The sequence below is a fragment of the Triturus cristatus genome, chromosome 1_2 (genome assembly GCF_964204655.1).
Source record: "Triturus cristatus chromosome 1_2, aTriCri1.1, whole genome shotgun sequence".
Classification (NCBI taxonomy): domain Eukaryota; kingdom Metazoa; phylum Chordata; class Amphibia; order Caudata; family Salamandridae; genus Triturus; species Triturus cristatus.
The window spans coordinates 579863058-579878212 of record NC_140580.1 but is presented as its reverse complement, the minus strand read 5'-3'; the positions used below and the strand labels follow the sequence as shown (position 1 = coordinate 579878212).

Here is a 15155-nt window from a genome sequence, read left to right as displayed (position 1 = left end):
TCTCTTCAGGCTGCTGACTGCACTTACTTCATTCTGAGAAAGCCAGAGCTATTTCCTTTGCTAGAAATAGATGGTCTGACTGGGTCCCATTTGAAGAACCATTTTCAAAATTTGTTGGGGTTGGGCCCGTTTACAGTTATGCTTGTGTGACTGGTCCATACCAGGTGCCAGTGTTATGAATGCAGATTATGTGACATGTGGGTAAATCTTGTGCATTGGTTGGTCTGACTCAGAAATAGAAATTCTAAGACACAGAAAATAAAATACAGAAAGTTCTATTTAATGCCATCCATTACAATCTGCCAGTCTCCTATTGACACTATAGTTATTGGTAATGGTATGAAGCTCAGTATGCAAGTCTACCAGTGATGCTGCTCAAATACACCACAGCTTTGCTTGATGTGGAGCTTGTTAGTTTCCCGAACGTCAGCCCTACAGCGACTAATTTTCATGTCCGCATTCAAAATTGCTCTATTTAAATACATCCTACAGTGCTGCATCAGGTTCGAACTATGCAGTTCCATACATTTCCATGCCGGTATAACATTTCTCTAGTTAAAGAGAAACAAAAGTATGAAACCACAAAAGGATTACCCCCTAGTAAGTACGTCGGTTATTCAGGCCAATAACCGTTCTGGGTGAACTTGTACTTTAAAAATACAAGTTATGTAAAAGAAGTACTCCTAACTTGTTCTGTGTTTATAAAGGAGCGAATACACCCAGTGCATTTTCATTCACTTTACAGAGAGAGAGGTTGACAGTAAGTTTGAAGCAAAACCAGCCTGCTTTCTTTTTTATAAAACATGCACAGTAAAAACCTTACTTATGAAGCAATGTTTCTTCTTCAGTATGCTTTTTGTTGAATCAGTGATAAAACAAAAATGCCCTGTCCATTATAATTTTTATTAGCAGTTTCCCAGTCAGTTTTGTCGCTTTGTGCTCTGGCACAACTGGTTTCTCATATTCTCTAGCACACAAATAGAAAAATACTTCTAGTAAGAAGTTGCTGTATTTTAGCAGGGTTTTTTTTTTTTCTTATCTTATTTGGGCATTGTTTGGTGTCACCAAAGGAGTTTGACATGCCCCTGTCCATGCACATGAGCCATGCAGCCGGCTCCCATGACTTTTCATATACTCCACACGGAACTGCCTCTTTGTGATATCCTCATGCGAAGGGCTTATTCTCTGAGGCCCCAGCGTCATAAATGATGGACTATTGCGAGGACTTCCCGACTCTCCCACACAAGAAATTGCCCAAAAAAAGAGCTGAGGATGTGATGACGGTATGCCCTGCAAAAACCAAAGGAAATGATGGACGGAGTGTTGACCATTGCAAGCACTCGCCCCCAGTCAACTGATCTGGGTTTAATCCATCACCGTTCTTTAGCCCACTCTGCCACCCCAGTTCAGACATGGCCATATGCAAATCAGTCTGACCCTGTGCCTCATGGGAACAGTCCAGCCCGAACTGCCAAGCCATGTCTTCCCTGGACCGGAAACAAGCTTCCTAGGACCGGTTTCTGGCATTTCAGCTGTCTTCAGCCAGGCTTGCTTGAATCCCCGAAACCGGTCCTAGGATGCTTGTTTCCAGTCCAGGGAGGACCTGGCTTGGCAGTTCGGGCTGGACTGTTCCCATGAGGCACAGGGTCAAGACTGATTTGCATATGGCTGGGTTCAAACTGGAACGGCATGGTGAGCAAAAAAACGATGGATTTAGGCCCAGATCTCTGTACTGGGGTGAATGTATGACATTTTTCTGCATTCTGTCCATCAATTGTTGTTTTGACGTTATGCCCTGGCCATCGCCTGTAGGTAAAGGACCTAAATGTTCCCCCTCTGACATAACGACACAGATTGTGCCTCACCCAATTCACATGGAAAGGGTGGGGGGAGGAAAACTCTGTTTGTGCTCCGGGTGCGGGCAGGGCTGAAAGCGAATTCGGAGGCTAAAAGCAATATTTCATGACAGCGGACAACTTTATAGCTCCCAGGTGGGCTCCTGTGGTGACAATAAAATTGGAACGGCATGTTTAGAGGATAAAGGCACGCAAGCAGTGTGCGCGCTGCTGCTCACTCCCAAAAAACAAATACAATCCCTGTAGAGGAAAAGCACGTCATTGTGCCTAAGGTAGAAGAAACTCAATAAAGATAATAGTACAGTACTGTGTAACAACCAAGTAAAGGGGCCAGTAGCCATGTGAGGTTACAAATGACGACGTGGCCCTACTAAGGAGGGACTAACAAGCCTCCTAATGAATCGGAAGACAGCATTTACAAAGGACAAACACACAAGCCAATGAAAAATAAGGGCGGGCGAGTGGTTGGAGCTTCTCTCCGTACTGAACTACCACAGCTCTTCGCAGAGCAGTAGCTGGCTCACGCTCTCCCTTAAAAATGACCTTACCTTGTACAAGACCATTACTACTCTCTCCAATAGTATTGCCACTTCTAACTGAATGAGTGTTAGACCTGTCAGCCCTTTGGGTGGTCCCTCCTCATCATTATTTATTTTGTCCCACTTTTGCCTCAAACCCTGTTTGAATTTTTCCTTTTTGGGAACCACCAGACTTTTTCGTGTTGCTGCAGATTCAGGGAGCCATTTTACCTACCCCTGAAACTTCTGTCTGAGGGCCTGGAGCACAAAATGGTGGCCACCTGTGACATCACCAGCATCCACTGGAACCTGCTAGCACCTTCCAGAACATTCCAGAACCCTGTGACAGTTGGAGGCGGTTTAGAATGTTGGGAAGCTAAGACAGAGAGTTGGCAGTTGGAGCTGGCAGTTGGCACCTGACTGGTGAAGAGTGAGCAGCAGAAAACTTGAAGGAGGAAGGAGTGAAGCAGCAGGGGTGGAAACTTGTGCCTGGAGTGGGGTCCATAAACCCACCCTTGATACTAGTCCCTACTGACTGAGCCCAGCCTGGAGCCCTGTGTGGGAAGAAGCCAGAAAAACCATCCTAAGGACCTGGACAGCAGGAACAGGCCTTAGAAACAGAGAACAGCAAGATCCTGACCTGGAAACTGGTTTCCCTGGAGTCCGACGTCGAGTAGCCTGAGACCCGGAGCCCGAGGTGGAGAAGCGGCGCCGACTGGAAAGCGGACGTCGTACCCGGAGCCGCCAGAGGTCGAGAGAGGGCGCCGTCAGAGGTCGTGAGGAATACCAGAGGTCGAGGAGGAAGTCACCCGAGGTCGAGTGTGCGGCGTCATCGGAGGAGTGAAGTCCGCCCTCCGGAGTCGTTGGAGACCGAGGTGAGGTGTACCGGAGGTCGGGAGTGAGGATCGCACTCCGGAGTCGCCGGAACCTGTGAGAATCGTGCCGGAGGTCGGGAGTGGAGGTCGCACTCCGGAGTCGCCGGAAACCTAAGGAGAGGAGCACCGGAGGTCGGGAGTGAGGATCGCACTCCGGAGCCGCCGGAAGTCGACATCGAGTCAAGGCCGGCCGACGTCATCGAAGTTGAGGTCGCCATCGGACCGGAGCCGCCCGAAGTCGACATCGAGTAAAGACTGCCCGACGCCATCGAATCGGAGGTCGAGATCGAACCGAGGCCGCTGACATCGAGACCGGAGCCGCCTACCGTCGTCGTCAAAGAACTGACATTGCGCCGAGGCCGCCGACATCGAACTGGAACCGCCTCACGGCGTCGACACGACTCCAGCGGCGTCGGAGCATCAGAAAAAGGGCAGTAAGTGGAGTAGAGGGCGCCTAAGGCCCTGTGGAGACCTGAGAGACTGCTCTAAGGGGCTAGGGAGGTGCTAGAACCAACCTGACTGTGCCAGGGGTGAGCTGGGACTAATCTAGAGAAGTTGTGTGGAGGGAGAGAGCCAGGTCTCTGGTATTCCCCCCTTGATCTACCTCAGTTTAGGCCTCAGCCTTGTCCAAGCCAGGGAGTAGACACCCCCAAGCCTTCCACATCCCCACAAGCTGTGCCTGGGCCAAATCAGCCCTTAGGAATTCAAAAGTGATCTGATTCTATGAGTGTCACTGTCAGCTTTTAAGTATTTATTAGGGGCACTGTATTTATTGTATTTAACCTATTTATTGCTTCACTGTATTTATTGGTCCACAGTATTTATTGATGCACAATATTTATTGGTTACAGTATTTATTGCCTCAGAATATTTAATTGCCTGTATGTATTGCACCTTTATTTATGCCTTCAGTATTTATGATCACCCCTATTTATTGAATCATTAAGCCAGTATTTATTTGACCTGCACTATCCAAAAAGTTTGTATATTGTGATTGTTATTTATTTTATCCAATCAGCAACTAAGAGAAAAAGAAGATAAAGAAAGATATTTTCATAATTTTTACGGTGTAGAGTCGTTTTTGGAACGGATGCACGCATGGTTATTGTTTGGGTATGTCGCATGCTTAGCACAGAGCCTGATTCCTGACCACTCGAGCCAAGCTACCACTGTATGTCCTGGAAAGACCCCGTTACCACCAACCTTTCAGAGTGGGAGTGTGGTTTTTCCAACATAAATTGGTGTTCAGTGGTGGGATTGAGCTGTGCCTACGTATACTCAACAATAACTGTGGGTAGTCCATAGGCCTACACCGGGAGTTTTCTCAAAGCGGCCTTCCTAATTGTGGGTTTTTGTTTTTTCCAAATTTACTCTGGTGGTGGGAGGAGGTATTATTAAAGGTACCCCCCTGCATTGTTACTGCAAAAACTGTCCTCTGACCTGAGTGGGCAAGATGGAGTTTGTACTAGAAAATCTAGAAACGTACACTGTGGCCCAACTCAGGGAGTTTTGCCAGCGGGAGGGGGTGTACTGTCCCCCAGGAGCAAAGAAGGGTGCACTCCAAACCAGCTTAAGGGCTTGGGGGGAGGCACGCCGAGAAAGCAAGGCTGAGGAGGAGGACAGGGATAGAGAGCCTGACACCGAGGGGGCTGAGATGTACCAACCTGAGGTGGGGAACCTGTCAGCGGGGCCCAGAACCATTTCTAGGAAGGGCAGCAGTGCCTCTAGCGGTGGCTTGTCTGAAGTGGAGTTAACAGACCGGAGGGAGAAAAGACAGCTCACATGGGACTTAGCCAGGCTGGAGAAGGAGAAGGAGGAACAGAGGATGGCCCATGAATTACGACTGAAAGAAATAGATCTTCAGATCCTGAGAATCGGGGCACAACCTGTTCCTAATGGTGGCAGCCAAACCCAAGAGATCACCAGGGAACCTAAACCATACCTGCCAAAGGACATAGTAGCTAGCTATGGAGTGGGTGACGATATCGCCAAGTGGCTAGCAGCCTATGAGGTCTCGTTGAGGGCCCATGGGGTTCCAGAGAAGTACTGGGGAGGGGAATTGTACAAGTACATGCCTCCAGCTGGTAGGGATGCTTTATTGGCCCTCGAAGAGGATGAGCAGACCCACTACCCCACCATGAAACTGGCGCTCATAAGGAAGTTTGGACTAACACCCGAAAAGTACAGACAGAAGTTCAGGGGTAGTCACAAACTGGGCACACAGAATTGGGTGGACTTCCTGGACTATGCGAAGAAGGCACTTGAGGGTTGGATTCAGGGCAGTGAAGTGAGGAACTACGAGGGGTTGTTTGACCTAGTACTGAAGGAACACCTGCTCGAGAAATGTTTCCCTGAACTGCGGCAACACCTGGTGGATAGCAAGCTGACCAGTCCCCGGAAGCTTGCTGAGGAGGCGGACATTTGGGCTAGTACCCGGGTGTCCACAAGGGGGACTGGAGGGGATACTCCAAAGGCCGGACAGGGCGCCCCCCAGAAGAAAGAGGGAGGGGAAAAGAAAAAGGAGTTCTCCAAAGGCCCCCAAAATAACTTCCAAGGGAAGGGAACAGGATTCACCCCTAGGGCTAACCCACCCAGAAACCCTAATCCTGGCCAGAGTCAGCAGCCAAGGGTTGTCCATTGCTATGAGTGCGGTGGCGTTGGACACTATAAAGGAGATCCGAAGTGCTTGAAACGACCACCCCCTCCCACTGGAGGAAAGACCCCCGGAGTAGCTAGTGTAGTGCTCGGGGAGGAGATGCCCTTAACTAAGGGAAGGGAGTGGGCGGGTGTCACTTTAGTGTCCCTGGGAGAACGGGAGATGGTTCCTAAGATCCAGGTGCCCGCAAATACCGCAAAGTATGGGCAGTGGGTCACCATCAACGGCCAAAGAGGGGAGGCTCTGAGAGACACAGGAGCCAGTATGACTATGGTGCGTAGCCAACTGGTGTCTCCAGAGCAGGTAATTCCCGATGTACTCCACCCAGCCGCGATGGCTGACGGCAGCACAGGCCACTATCCCGTGGCCGAGGTTCCCTTTGAATGGGGGGGGGTTGCAGGTTCACTTCGAGTTGCCGTAAGCCCTGCCGTGCCAGTCGATTGTCTGCTGGGGAATGACATGGAGCACAACGCTTGGAAGGAGGTGGAATACCGGACTCACACCGAGATGCTGGGTACACCTGACTGGGCCTGTGTTAGCACAAGGTCCGCGACTACCCGAAGAGGGAGTTCATTTCGGCTGGAGCCTGGAACAAAGGCCCAGCCAGCTGCCAGTCAAGGGAAGAACCGAGGACAGGAGGAGCCTGCCTCGGCGTCCCCACCCTGTAGGACGGATAGGCCACCGGAGGTGGTGGACCAGGAGTCTGCGGTGGGGGACGTTACCAACCTGGAGGACCTACCCATCCCGGCCGAGTGGCACGTGGAGGGAGGCCCGTCCAGGGAGGAATTCTGCCAGGGCCAGAGGGAGTGCCCTACCCTTGAGGGGCTAAGGCGTCAGGCCGAAGCCCAGGCAGCAGGGAACGTTGAAGGGAACTACAGTGTTTACTGGGAGGATGGCCTCCTCTACAGTGAACCCAAGGCACCCCTACATGGATCGTCACGAGCCTTGGTAGTTCCTCAACGTTATCGAGCCTTCCTTCTGGAGTTGGCTCACGAGATACCATTGGCGGGACACCTGGGGCAAGACAAGACCTTCGCCCGTCTTGTCCCACACTTTTATTGGCCTCAGATGAAAGTGTCGTCCGATACCTACTGCAGGACATGTGTGTCTTGCCAAGCCAGTGGGAAAACAGGGGTGAAGCTGAAAGCTCCCCTGGAACCACTTCCTGTCGTTAGCACCCCCTTTGAAAGGGTGGGCATCGACATTGTGGGTCCGTTAGATCCACCGACTACAGCTGGTCACAGGTTTATCCTGGTTCTGGTGGATCATGCCACACGGTACCCAGAGGCAATACCTCTGAGGACCATAACAGCACCTGTTGTGGCTAGGGCCCTGATGGGAATCTTTACCCGAGTGGGTTTTCCCAAGGAAGTTGTGTCCGACAGGGGGACCAACTTCATGTCAGCGTACATGCGGGCCATGTGGAAGGAGTGTGGAGTGACATACCGGTTCACCACTCCTTACCACCCCCAGACAAATGGTCTGGTGGAGAGGTTTAACAAAACCTTGAAGGGCATGATCAGAAGTCTGCCTGAAAGCCTGCGGAGGAAATGGGACGTCCTCCTACCCTGTTTACTTTTTTCCTACAGGGAAGTGCCACAGAAGGGAGTGGTCTTCAGCCCCTTCGAGCTTCTGTATGGGCACCCTGTACGTGGACCTCTCAACCTGGTGAGAGACGGATGGGAAAGAACTCCCAGAAAGCTTCCCCAGGATGTGGTGAGCTACATGCTGGCCTTCCGGAGCCAAATGGCTAAGTTGTGGAAGCAAGCTTCTGACAACTTGGAAGCCAGCCAAGCAGTGATGAAGGCGTGGTATGACCACAATGCTCACCCGGTGGAGTTGGAGCCTGGCCAGAAGGTGTGGGTGATCGAACCGGGAGAGCTTAGTGCCCTCCAGGATCGCTGGTCAGGACCCTTTGAGGTGTTGGAGAAGAAGGGTAAGGCTACCTACTTGGTGGACCTGAAGACCCCTCGTCAGCCCCTGCGGGTGCTGCATGCCAACCGCCTCAAACCCCACCACGAGAGGCCCGAAGTCATCTTGATGATGGTGACTGACGGAGGAGAGGACGTGGAAAGCGAGCCTCTCCCTGATCTGTTTGCGTCTCAAGAGAAGGATGGGTCGGTGGAGGGAGTGATTCTCTCCCCATCTCTAACTCCTGAACAGCAGGAGGACTGTCGCCAGGTCCTGGGGCAGTACTCTTCGTTGTTCTCCCTTGTCCCGGGTAGGACTCACCTGTGCGTCCATGACGTGGACACAGGAGACAGCCCACCTGTGAAGTCCAAGATCTACCGGATGTCAGACAAGGTGAAGGCCAGCATTCATAGTGAAGTCACTAAGATGCTGGAGCTAGGAGTGATCGAACCTTCTAGCAGCCCCTGGTCCAGTCCGGTGGTGTTAGTACCAAAAGCTGCACCACCGGGTGCCCAACCAGAACTGAGGTTCTGTGTGGACTATCGGGGACTGAATTCAGTGACCAAAACTGATGCTCATCCGATCCCTAGGGCGGATGAATTGATTGACCGGCTGGGAGCTGCCCAATATCTAAGTACCTTTGACCTTACTTCAGGGTACTGGCAGATCTCTTTGACTGATGGAGCAAGGGAAAGGTCAGCCTTCTCCACGCCCAATGGCCACTACCAGTTCTGTGTGATGCCCTTTGGGCTCAAGAACGCACCTGCCACGTTTCAGCGCCTGGTAAACCAGATCCTCACCGGAATGGAGAGTTTCTCTGCTGCTTATCTGGATGACATAGCCGTCTTCAGTAACAGCTGGGAGGATCACTTGCGTCACCTGCAAGCTGTTCTCCAGGCCCTGAGACAAGCTGGATTGACGATCAAGGCCAGCAAGTGCCAGATCGGGCAGGGGTCGGTAGTGTACCTTGGACACTTGGTGGGTAGGGGAGCGGTGCAACCCCTCCAGGCGAAGATCAAGGCCATCATGGCCTGGGAACCCCCCAAGACACAGACTGAGGTCCGAGCATTTTTGGGCCTCACGGGATACTACCGCCGCTTCGTGAAGGGATACGGTACCATCGTAGCCCCCCTCACGGAGCTCACGTCCAAGAAACAACCTCGACGGGTAGTCTGGACGGAGGCTTGTCAGCAAGCCTTTGAGAGATTGAAGAAAGCCATGTGCGAGGCCCCGGTCTTAAGGGCCCCAGACTTTTCCAAGGAGTTCATTGTCCAGACAGATGCATCAGAACATGGCATTGGGGCAGTGTTATCGCAACTCAACGAAGAGGGTCTGGATCAACCCGTGGTCTTCCTATCCCGGAGACTACTTCCCAGGGAACAGAAGTGGAGTGCAATAGAGCGTGAAGCCTTTGCAGTGGTATGGGCTCTGAAGAAGTTGCGGCCATACCTGTTTGGCTCGCACTTCCTAGTTCAGACCGACCACAGACCCCTTCGTTGGCTGATGCAGATGAAGGGGGAGAATCCCAAGTTGTTGAGGTGGTCTATTTCCCTACAGGGAATGGACTTTCAGGTGGAACATCGGCCTGGAGTGGACCACGCCAATGCAGACGGTCTCTCAAGGTATTTCCGCCTTAGTGATGAGAACTCCCAAGGGGTTGGGTAGCTCTCCCCACTTTCAGCTGGGGGGGACGCGTGTTAGACCTGTCAGCCCTTTGGGTGGTCCCTCCTCATCATTATTTATTTTGTCCCACTTTTGCCTCAAACCCTGTTTGAATTTTTCCTTTTTGGGAACCACCAGACTTTTTCGTGTTGCTGCAGATTCAGGGAGCCATTTTACCTACCCCTGAAACTTCTGTCTGAGGGCCTGGAGCACAAAATGGTGGCCACCTGTGACATCACCAGCATCCACTGGAACCTGCTAGCACCTTCCAGAACATTCCAGAACCCTGTGACAGTTGGAGGCGGTTTAGAATGTTGGGAAGCTAAGACAGAGAGTTGGCAGTTGGAGCTGGCAGTTGGCACCTGACTGGTGAAGAGTGAGCAGCAGAAAACTTGAAGGAGGAAGGAGTGAAGCAGCAGGGGTGGAAACTTGTGCCTGGAGTGGGGTCCATAAACCCACCCTTGATACTAGTCCCTACTGACTGAGCCCAGCCTGGAGCCCTGTGTGGGAAGAAGCCAGAAAAACCATCCTAAGGACCTGGATAGCAGGAACAGGCCTTAGAAACAGAGAACAGCAAGATCCTGACCTGGAAACTGGTTTCCCTGGAGTCCGACGTCGAGTAGCCTGAGACCCGGAGCCCGAGGTGGAGAAGCGGCGCCGACTGGAAAGCGGACGTCGTACCCGGAGCCGCCAGAGGTCGAGAGAGGGCGCCGTCAGAGGTCGTGAGGAATACCAGAGGTCGAGGAGGAAGTCACCCGAGGTCGAGTGAGCGGCGTCATCGGAGGAGTGAAGTCCGCCCTCCGGAGTCGTCGGAGACCGAGGTGAGGTGTACCGGAGGTCGGGAGTGAGGATCGCACTCCGGAGTCGCCGGAACCTGTGAGAATCGTGCCGGAGGTCGGGAGTGGAGGTCGCACTCCGGAGTCGCCGGAAACCTAAGGAGAGGAGCACCGGAGGTCGGGAGTGAGGATCGCACTCCGGAGCCGCCGGAAGTCGACATCGAGTCAAGGCCGGCCGACGTCATCGAAGTTGAGGTCGCCATCGGACCGGAGCCGCCCGAAGTCGACATCGAGTAAAGACTGCCCGACGCCATCGAATCGGAGGTCGAGATCGAACCGAGGCCGCTGACATCGAGACCGGAGCCGCCTACCGGCGTCGTCAAAGAACTGACATTGCGCCGAGGCCGCCGACATCGAACTGGAACCGCCTCACGGCGTCGACACGACTCCAGCGGCGTCGGAGCATCAGAAAAAGGGCAGTAAGTGGAGTAGAGGGCGCCTAAGGCCCTGTGGAGACCTGAGAGACTGCTCTAAGGGGCTAGGGAGGTGCTAGAACCAACCTGACTGTGCCAGGGGTGAGCTGGGACTAATCTAGAGAAGTTGTGTGGAGGGAGAGAGCCAGGTCTCTGGTATTCCCCCCCCTTGATCTACCTCAGTTTAGGCCTCAGCCTTGTCCAAGCCAGGGAGTAGACACCCCCAAGCCTTCCACATCCCCACAAGCTGTGCCTGGGCCAAATCAGCCCTTAGGAATTCAAAAGTGATCTGATTCTATGAGTGTCACTGTCAGCTTTTAAGTATTTATTAGGGGCACTGTATTTATTGTATTTAACCTATTTATTGCTTCACTGTATTTATTGGTCCACAGTATTTATTGATGCACAATATTTATTGGTTACAGTATTTATTGCCTCAGAATATTTAATTGCCTGTATGTATTGCACCTTTATTTATGCCTTCAGTATTTATGATCACCCCTATTTATTGAATCATTAAGCCAGTATTTATTTGACCTGCACTATCCAAAAAGTTTGTATATTGTGATTGTTATTTATTTTATCCAATCAGCAACTAAGAGAAAAAGAAGATAAAGAAAGATATTTTCATAATTTTTACGGTGTAGAGTCGTTTTTGGAACGGATGCACGCATGGTTATTGTTTGGGTATGTCGCATGCTTAGCACAGAGCCTGATTCCTGACCACTCGATCCAAGCTACCACTGTATGTCCTGGAAAGACCCCGTTACCACCAACCTTTCAGAGTGGGAGTGTGGTTTTTCCAACAATGAGCACTTGATCTGTCTTTCTCAACCTCCTACACAATGGACACCTTTGTAGTGTTGATGCCAATCGTACAGGGAGGAGCGATCAGGTCAGTGTTACCAACAGTTTCTGAAATGTGCTCAAGTGAACTAAACAGGAAGTTCCAAGACAGTCCCCTCAGAATAACCATCCTTCGTGAAGCAGTGGAGTTTTAGGTAGTGTCCAACAGGATTCACTAAGTTCTTCTGGACAGAACCTCTGCCCGCCCACCTCAAACCATGCCTGGGCATCTTCATCCCAAATTCTCCACCACCCACCGTATGCTGAATTGCCAGAGGGCGAAAGCAGTAAAGAAACTCTGAATCCACAGTCTGGGTTCCAGACACACAACTCCTGGCACTACACACCAACATGACTGGCTACTCTATTTCTAATGGTTTACCTGTCTGTACTGCACCCTTCCTTACATTCCCCCTTTCCTCCTTATTTTGTCAATTTTCTTGATGTCCGTCTGGCACTTTCTGCCCATTTCCCTCTCTGCAAACATGTCGCACCCAGCTATTTCTTTTCTTTCTTTCAAAAACATTTTAAACCAGCATTCGCAAAACCAAGAGATAATTTATTATTGCTAGTATATGCCACAAAAAGAAAAGGTGCAAAAACATGCTCACTCCTAATTGTGGCTGCGATATGCTTGCAATAAAGATGTTCAGTTTAAAAAAAAAAAAAAAATGATGCAGCTGTTTTTTTGTTCGTGGTGTTTTTAAATTGCAAGCCTTACAGTTTTTCAATGTATTTAATTATTTTTTTGTGAAGGAGACGAGAATAAATCATCACCTAACCAAGGATTCAACTCTTAGCAGCAACAGTGTAATAGTGAGACTTGAAGACATTACACTAACAACTTTAACAAGATACAGAAAATAAATCACTATGAAACTCTGCACAGGAATTGCATGCAAAGTAAATAGCTGCTGTTTAAAGTTAATATAAAAGTAAAAAAGCACACGTTGACTGACCTTTGTCACTGAAGGGAAAGGACTGATTTTAGGCTAATGTGTGAATAATGTGCTCAGGATGTATGCAGTCAATCAAAGCGAGTAGAGTTAGTTGAAAAAGTAGACTGGGCTATTGTCCCATGCTGTATGCCATGGTGGCCGTAAGCAAAATGTGAATGATAATTTAACAGACCAATGGATGAAGCCCACTGACCAAAAACCCTTCATGTATATTATGGTTTTATTTTTTTGGGGGAAAAATATTCGGCTTGGGAGGCAGCTAAAGTTGCTGCCAATGTAAAGAATTCTAAAATGTGCCATTATTTTTTTCCATTGGTTTTACTGCATTGGAATTAATATAAACACCTTTTAATATCCATTAGTTTTACCCTTTGAAGTAATGAGTGAAATAAAATCCACAAACTCCATTCAGGATACAGTAACGGATGGCCTCCCGGTAAATATGCTTCCAATTACTGAGCCAAGACCCTTCCCTGTCCTTAACCAGGAATTTAAGTCATCAGCATGAGTTCTTGATTCTTTGAAGGAAAGTCAAGTGGTTTTAGTTTTTAAAAAGGAGAATAGTCAGAGCATAGTAAAGTAATGATTAGCTGACTATGTCATATTCGAAGAAGAAATATACAAAATTACCGTTAAAGGAAATACTGATCAAAATAAACTTCTTTTACATTTTTGGTCACAATAAGAATCGTAGTAATTATTGCCAGTCGGTAAAGTTAGAGGCAGATGTCGTTCTAGAAATAATCCTCCTCCCTTTAGCGATCATTTTCCTTTTCTACAGATCATTGTTTTTTATGCAATATTCAAGCGTTAGAAGTCCCTAATGTCAATTATAACTGGTCACTTGTTTTTGGGGAAAGTCCTTGGTTACATTAAACACCCAAAAAGTCTGCACAATACTGGTGGAAAAGCAAGGACTCCAGAATGCTTCCTGGCTTCAATCCTTTGTGTAAAGTTTCTTAGAACGTTCATCCTGAGCTTCCAGTCATTGATATACGCATGCACTGACATTATCCTCTGTAATAACTCAATCAGTAAACCCAGTTTTTCAGTTTGAACCCAAGACTTTTCGGTGCAAAGTCTAGCAGTATAACAGAACTATGTTAAGGTAGTATTTCTTGCATGTGCTTTAAGAATTTAAGAATTGTATTTTGATGCAAGCTAGCATTTCCACTAACAGGAATTTGCATATTATCCTCTCATATCAAAAAGTAGTTGGCTATTACAGGACTCCACCCATGACCATGATTTCCCATGACCATCAATATACATTTGTAATGCCATATTTTCTTTGCACAGATACTTTTATAAATGTGATATGTTTTCTGGTTTCAGGGTTTTAACATTAAAAGCGTACAATCTCAAGGTTTTAAACTGAATGTCTGGGACATTGGAGGACAAAGAAAGATCAGACCATATTGGAGGAACTATTTTGAAAATACAGATGTGCTTGTAAGTACAAAGTATTGTGCTATTCATTGTGTTTTATAAGAAATAATGTCACTAAAGGCTTGGGTTGAATTTATGAATCATTGCTTTTCAGTACAGTGTCTGAGGCAGAGAAATGGCGTAAATGCAGTATATACTTGAATCTATATATTTATTGATAACCGTTTTAGTTGATACTTTACAGTTTCAAGATAACTTCATGTGTTGTCTAGTTTTAAGACCTCACACAGCAGTTAACCCTCTTCGACCCCAAAGTGTTAAGGTAATCATCAAATATGATAGCATCAGTGATGTTACTTAGGATGGTACATATGAGTGTTAAACATCCATGAAGGGTAGCCCATGATTGCCCACGAAAGGGGTTTGTTGAATGTTTAACAAAGTGATGCTTCCAAGCAGAACAACCCACTACTCTGAGACAGCATTGCAGACTTTCATGCATCCTTACATGCTCAAAGTAGCACCACTGCAACATAATTTGCCTTAGGATACCCCAAACAAAATATCACACCAAGCAGTGAACAACATTCAGTCTCCTAGAATGAGCAGAATAGCTGAGCCTTATGTTTCACACATATTCTCAGTCACAAAAGACAAACCTTAAAAACTGTGTATAAACTCTGTCTCTATAATGCCACATGGACCTAGCCACGAACCATTATGAGTTTTAACCAAGTGCTACACCGAACACGCGCCCGTCTTAATGTTGATTGTACAAAAAACATGCAGGAAGAGAGCCCCAGACAACAGAGCGTTTTAAGGTCATACAAAAGACCAAAATGAAGTATACAAACACTGTTCTCATCTTTTGCGCATTCGTCACCAACTACACTCACGGCATCAGTTCATTCCCTAGGTGAGAAGCTGTTTTTGAAATATAGGCAATATGTGTATGCTGTGAGTTTCCTGTCACTTCCTGTTTTTATGTGTACATGGTAGAGGTGATTACTGTTGTTTGTGCATGTGTTGCAGTTAGCACCCACGTTGCAGAATTGAGCCCATGCAGGGGACATTTGCGAGTCTAGAGTTACTAAGTAAGGTGCATTCTGACATTAAATGGTTGTTAATGTCACAGTATGTATTCAGTGGCATCACCTCTTTTCTGTTCTGTGCATACGGTGCTGAAGGATCTCTATCTCTAGGGCCAATCATTTTGTTGAGGGCTAATGCCACG

General features: G+C 48.6%; 1 protein-coding gene across 1 annotated transcript in view; it reads left to right on the top strand.

Moving 5' to 3' along the window:
• The window catches only part of ARL3 (ARF like GTPase 3), a 215777-nt gene that overhangs the window by 68677 nt on the left and 131945 nt on the right, over positions 1–15155 (top strand). Inside the window, exon 3 of the mRNA XM_085606551.1 lies at positions 13868–13984. Coding sequence (XP_085462677.1) covers positions 13868–13984 — 117 coding nt within the window. The remainder of the gene's footprint in view (positions 1–13867; positions 13985–15155) is intronic.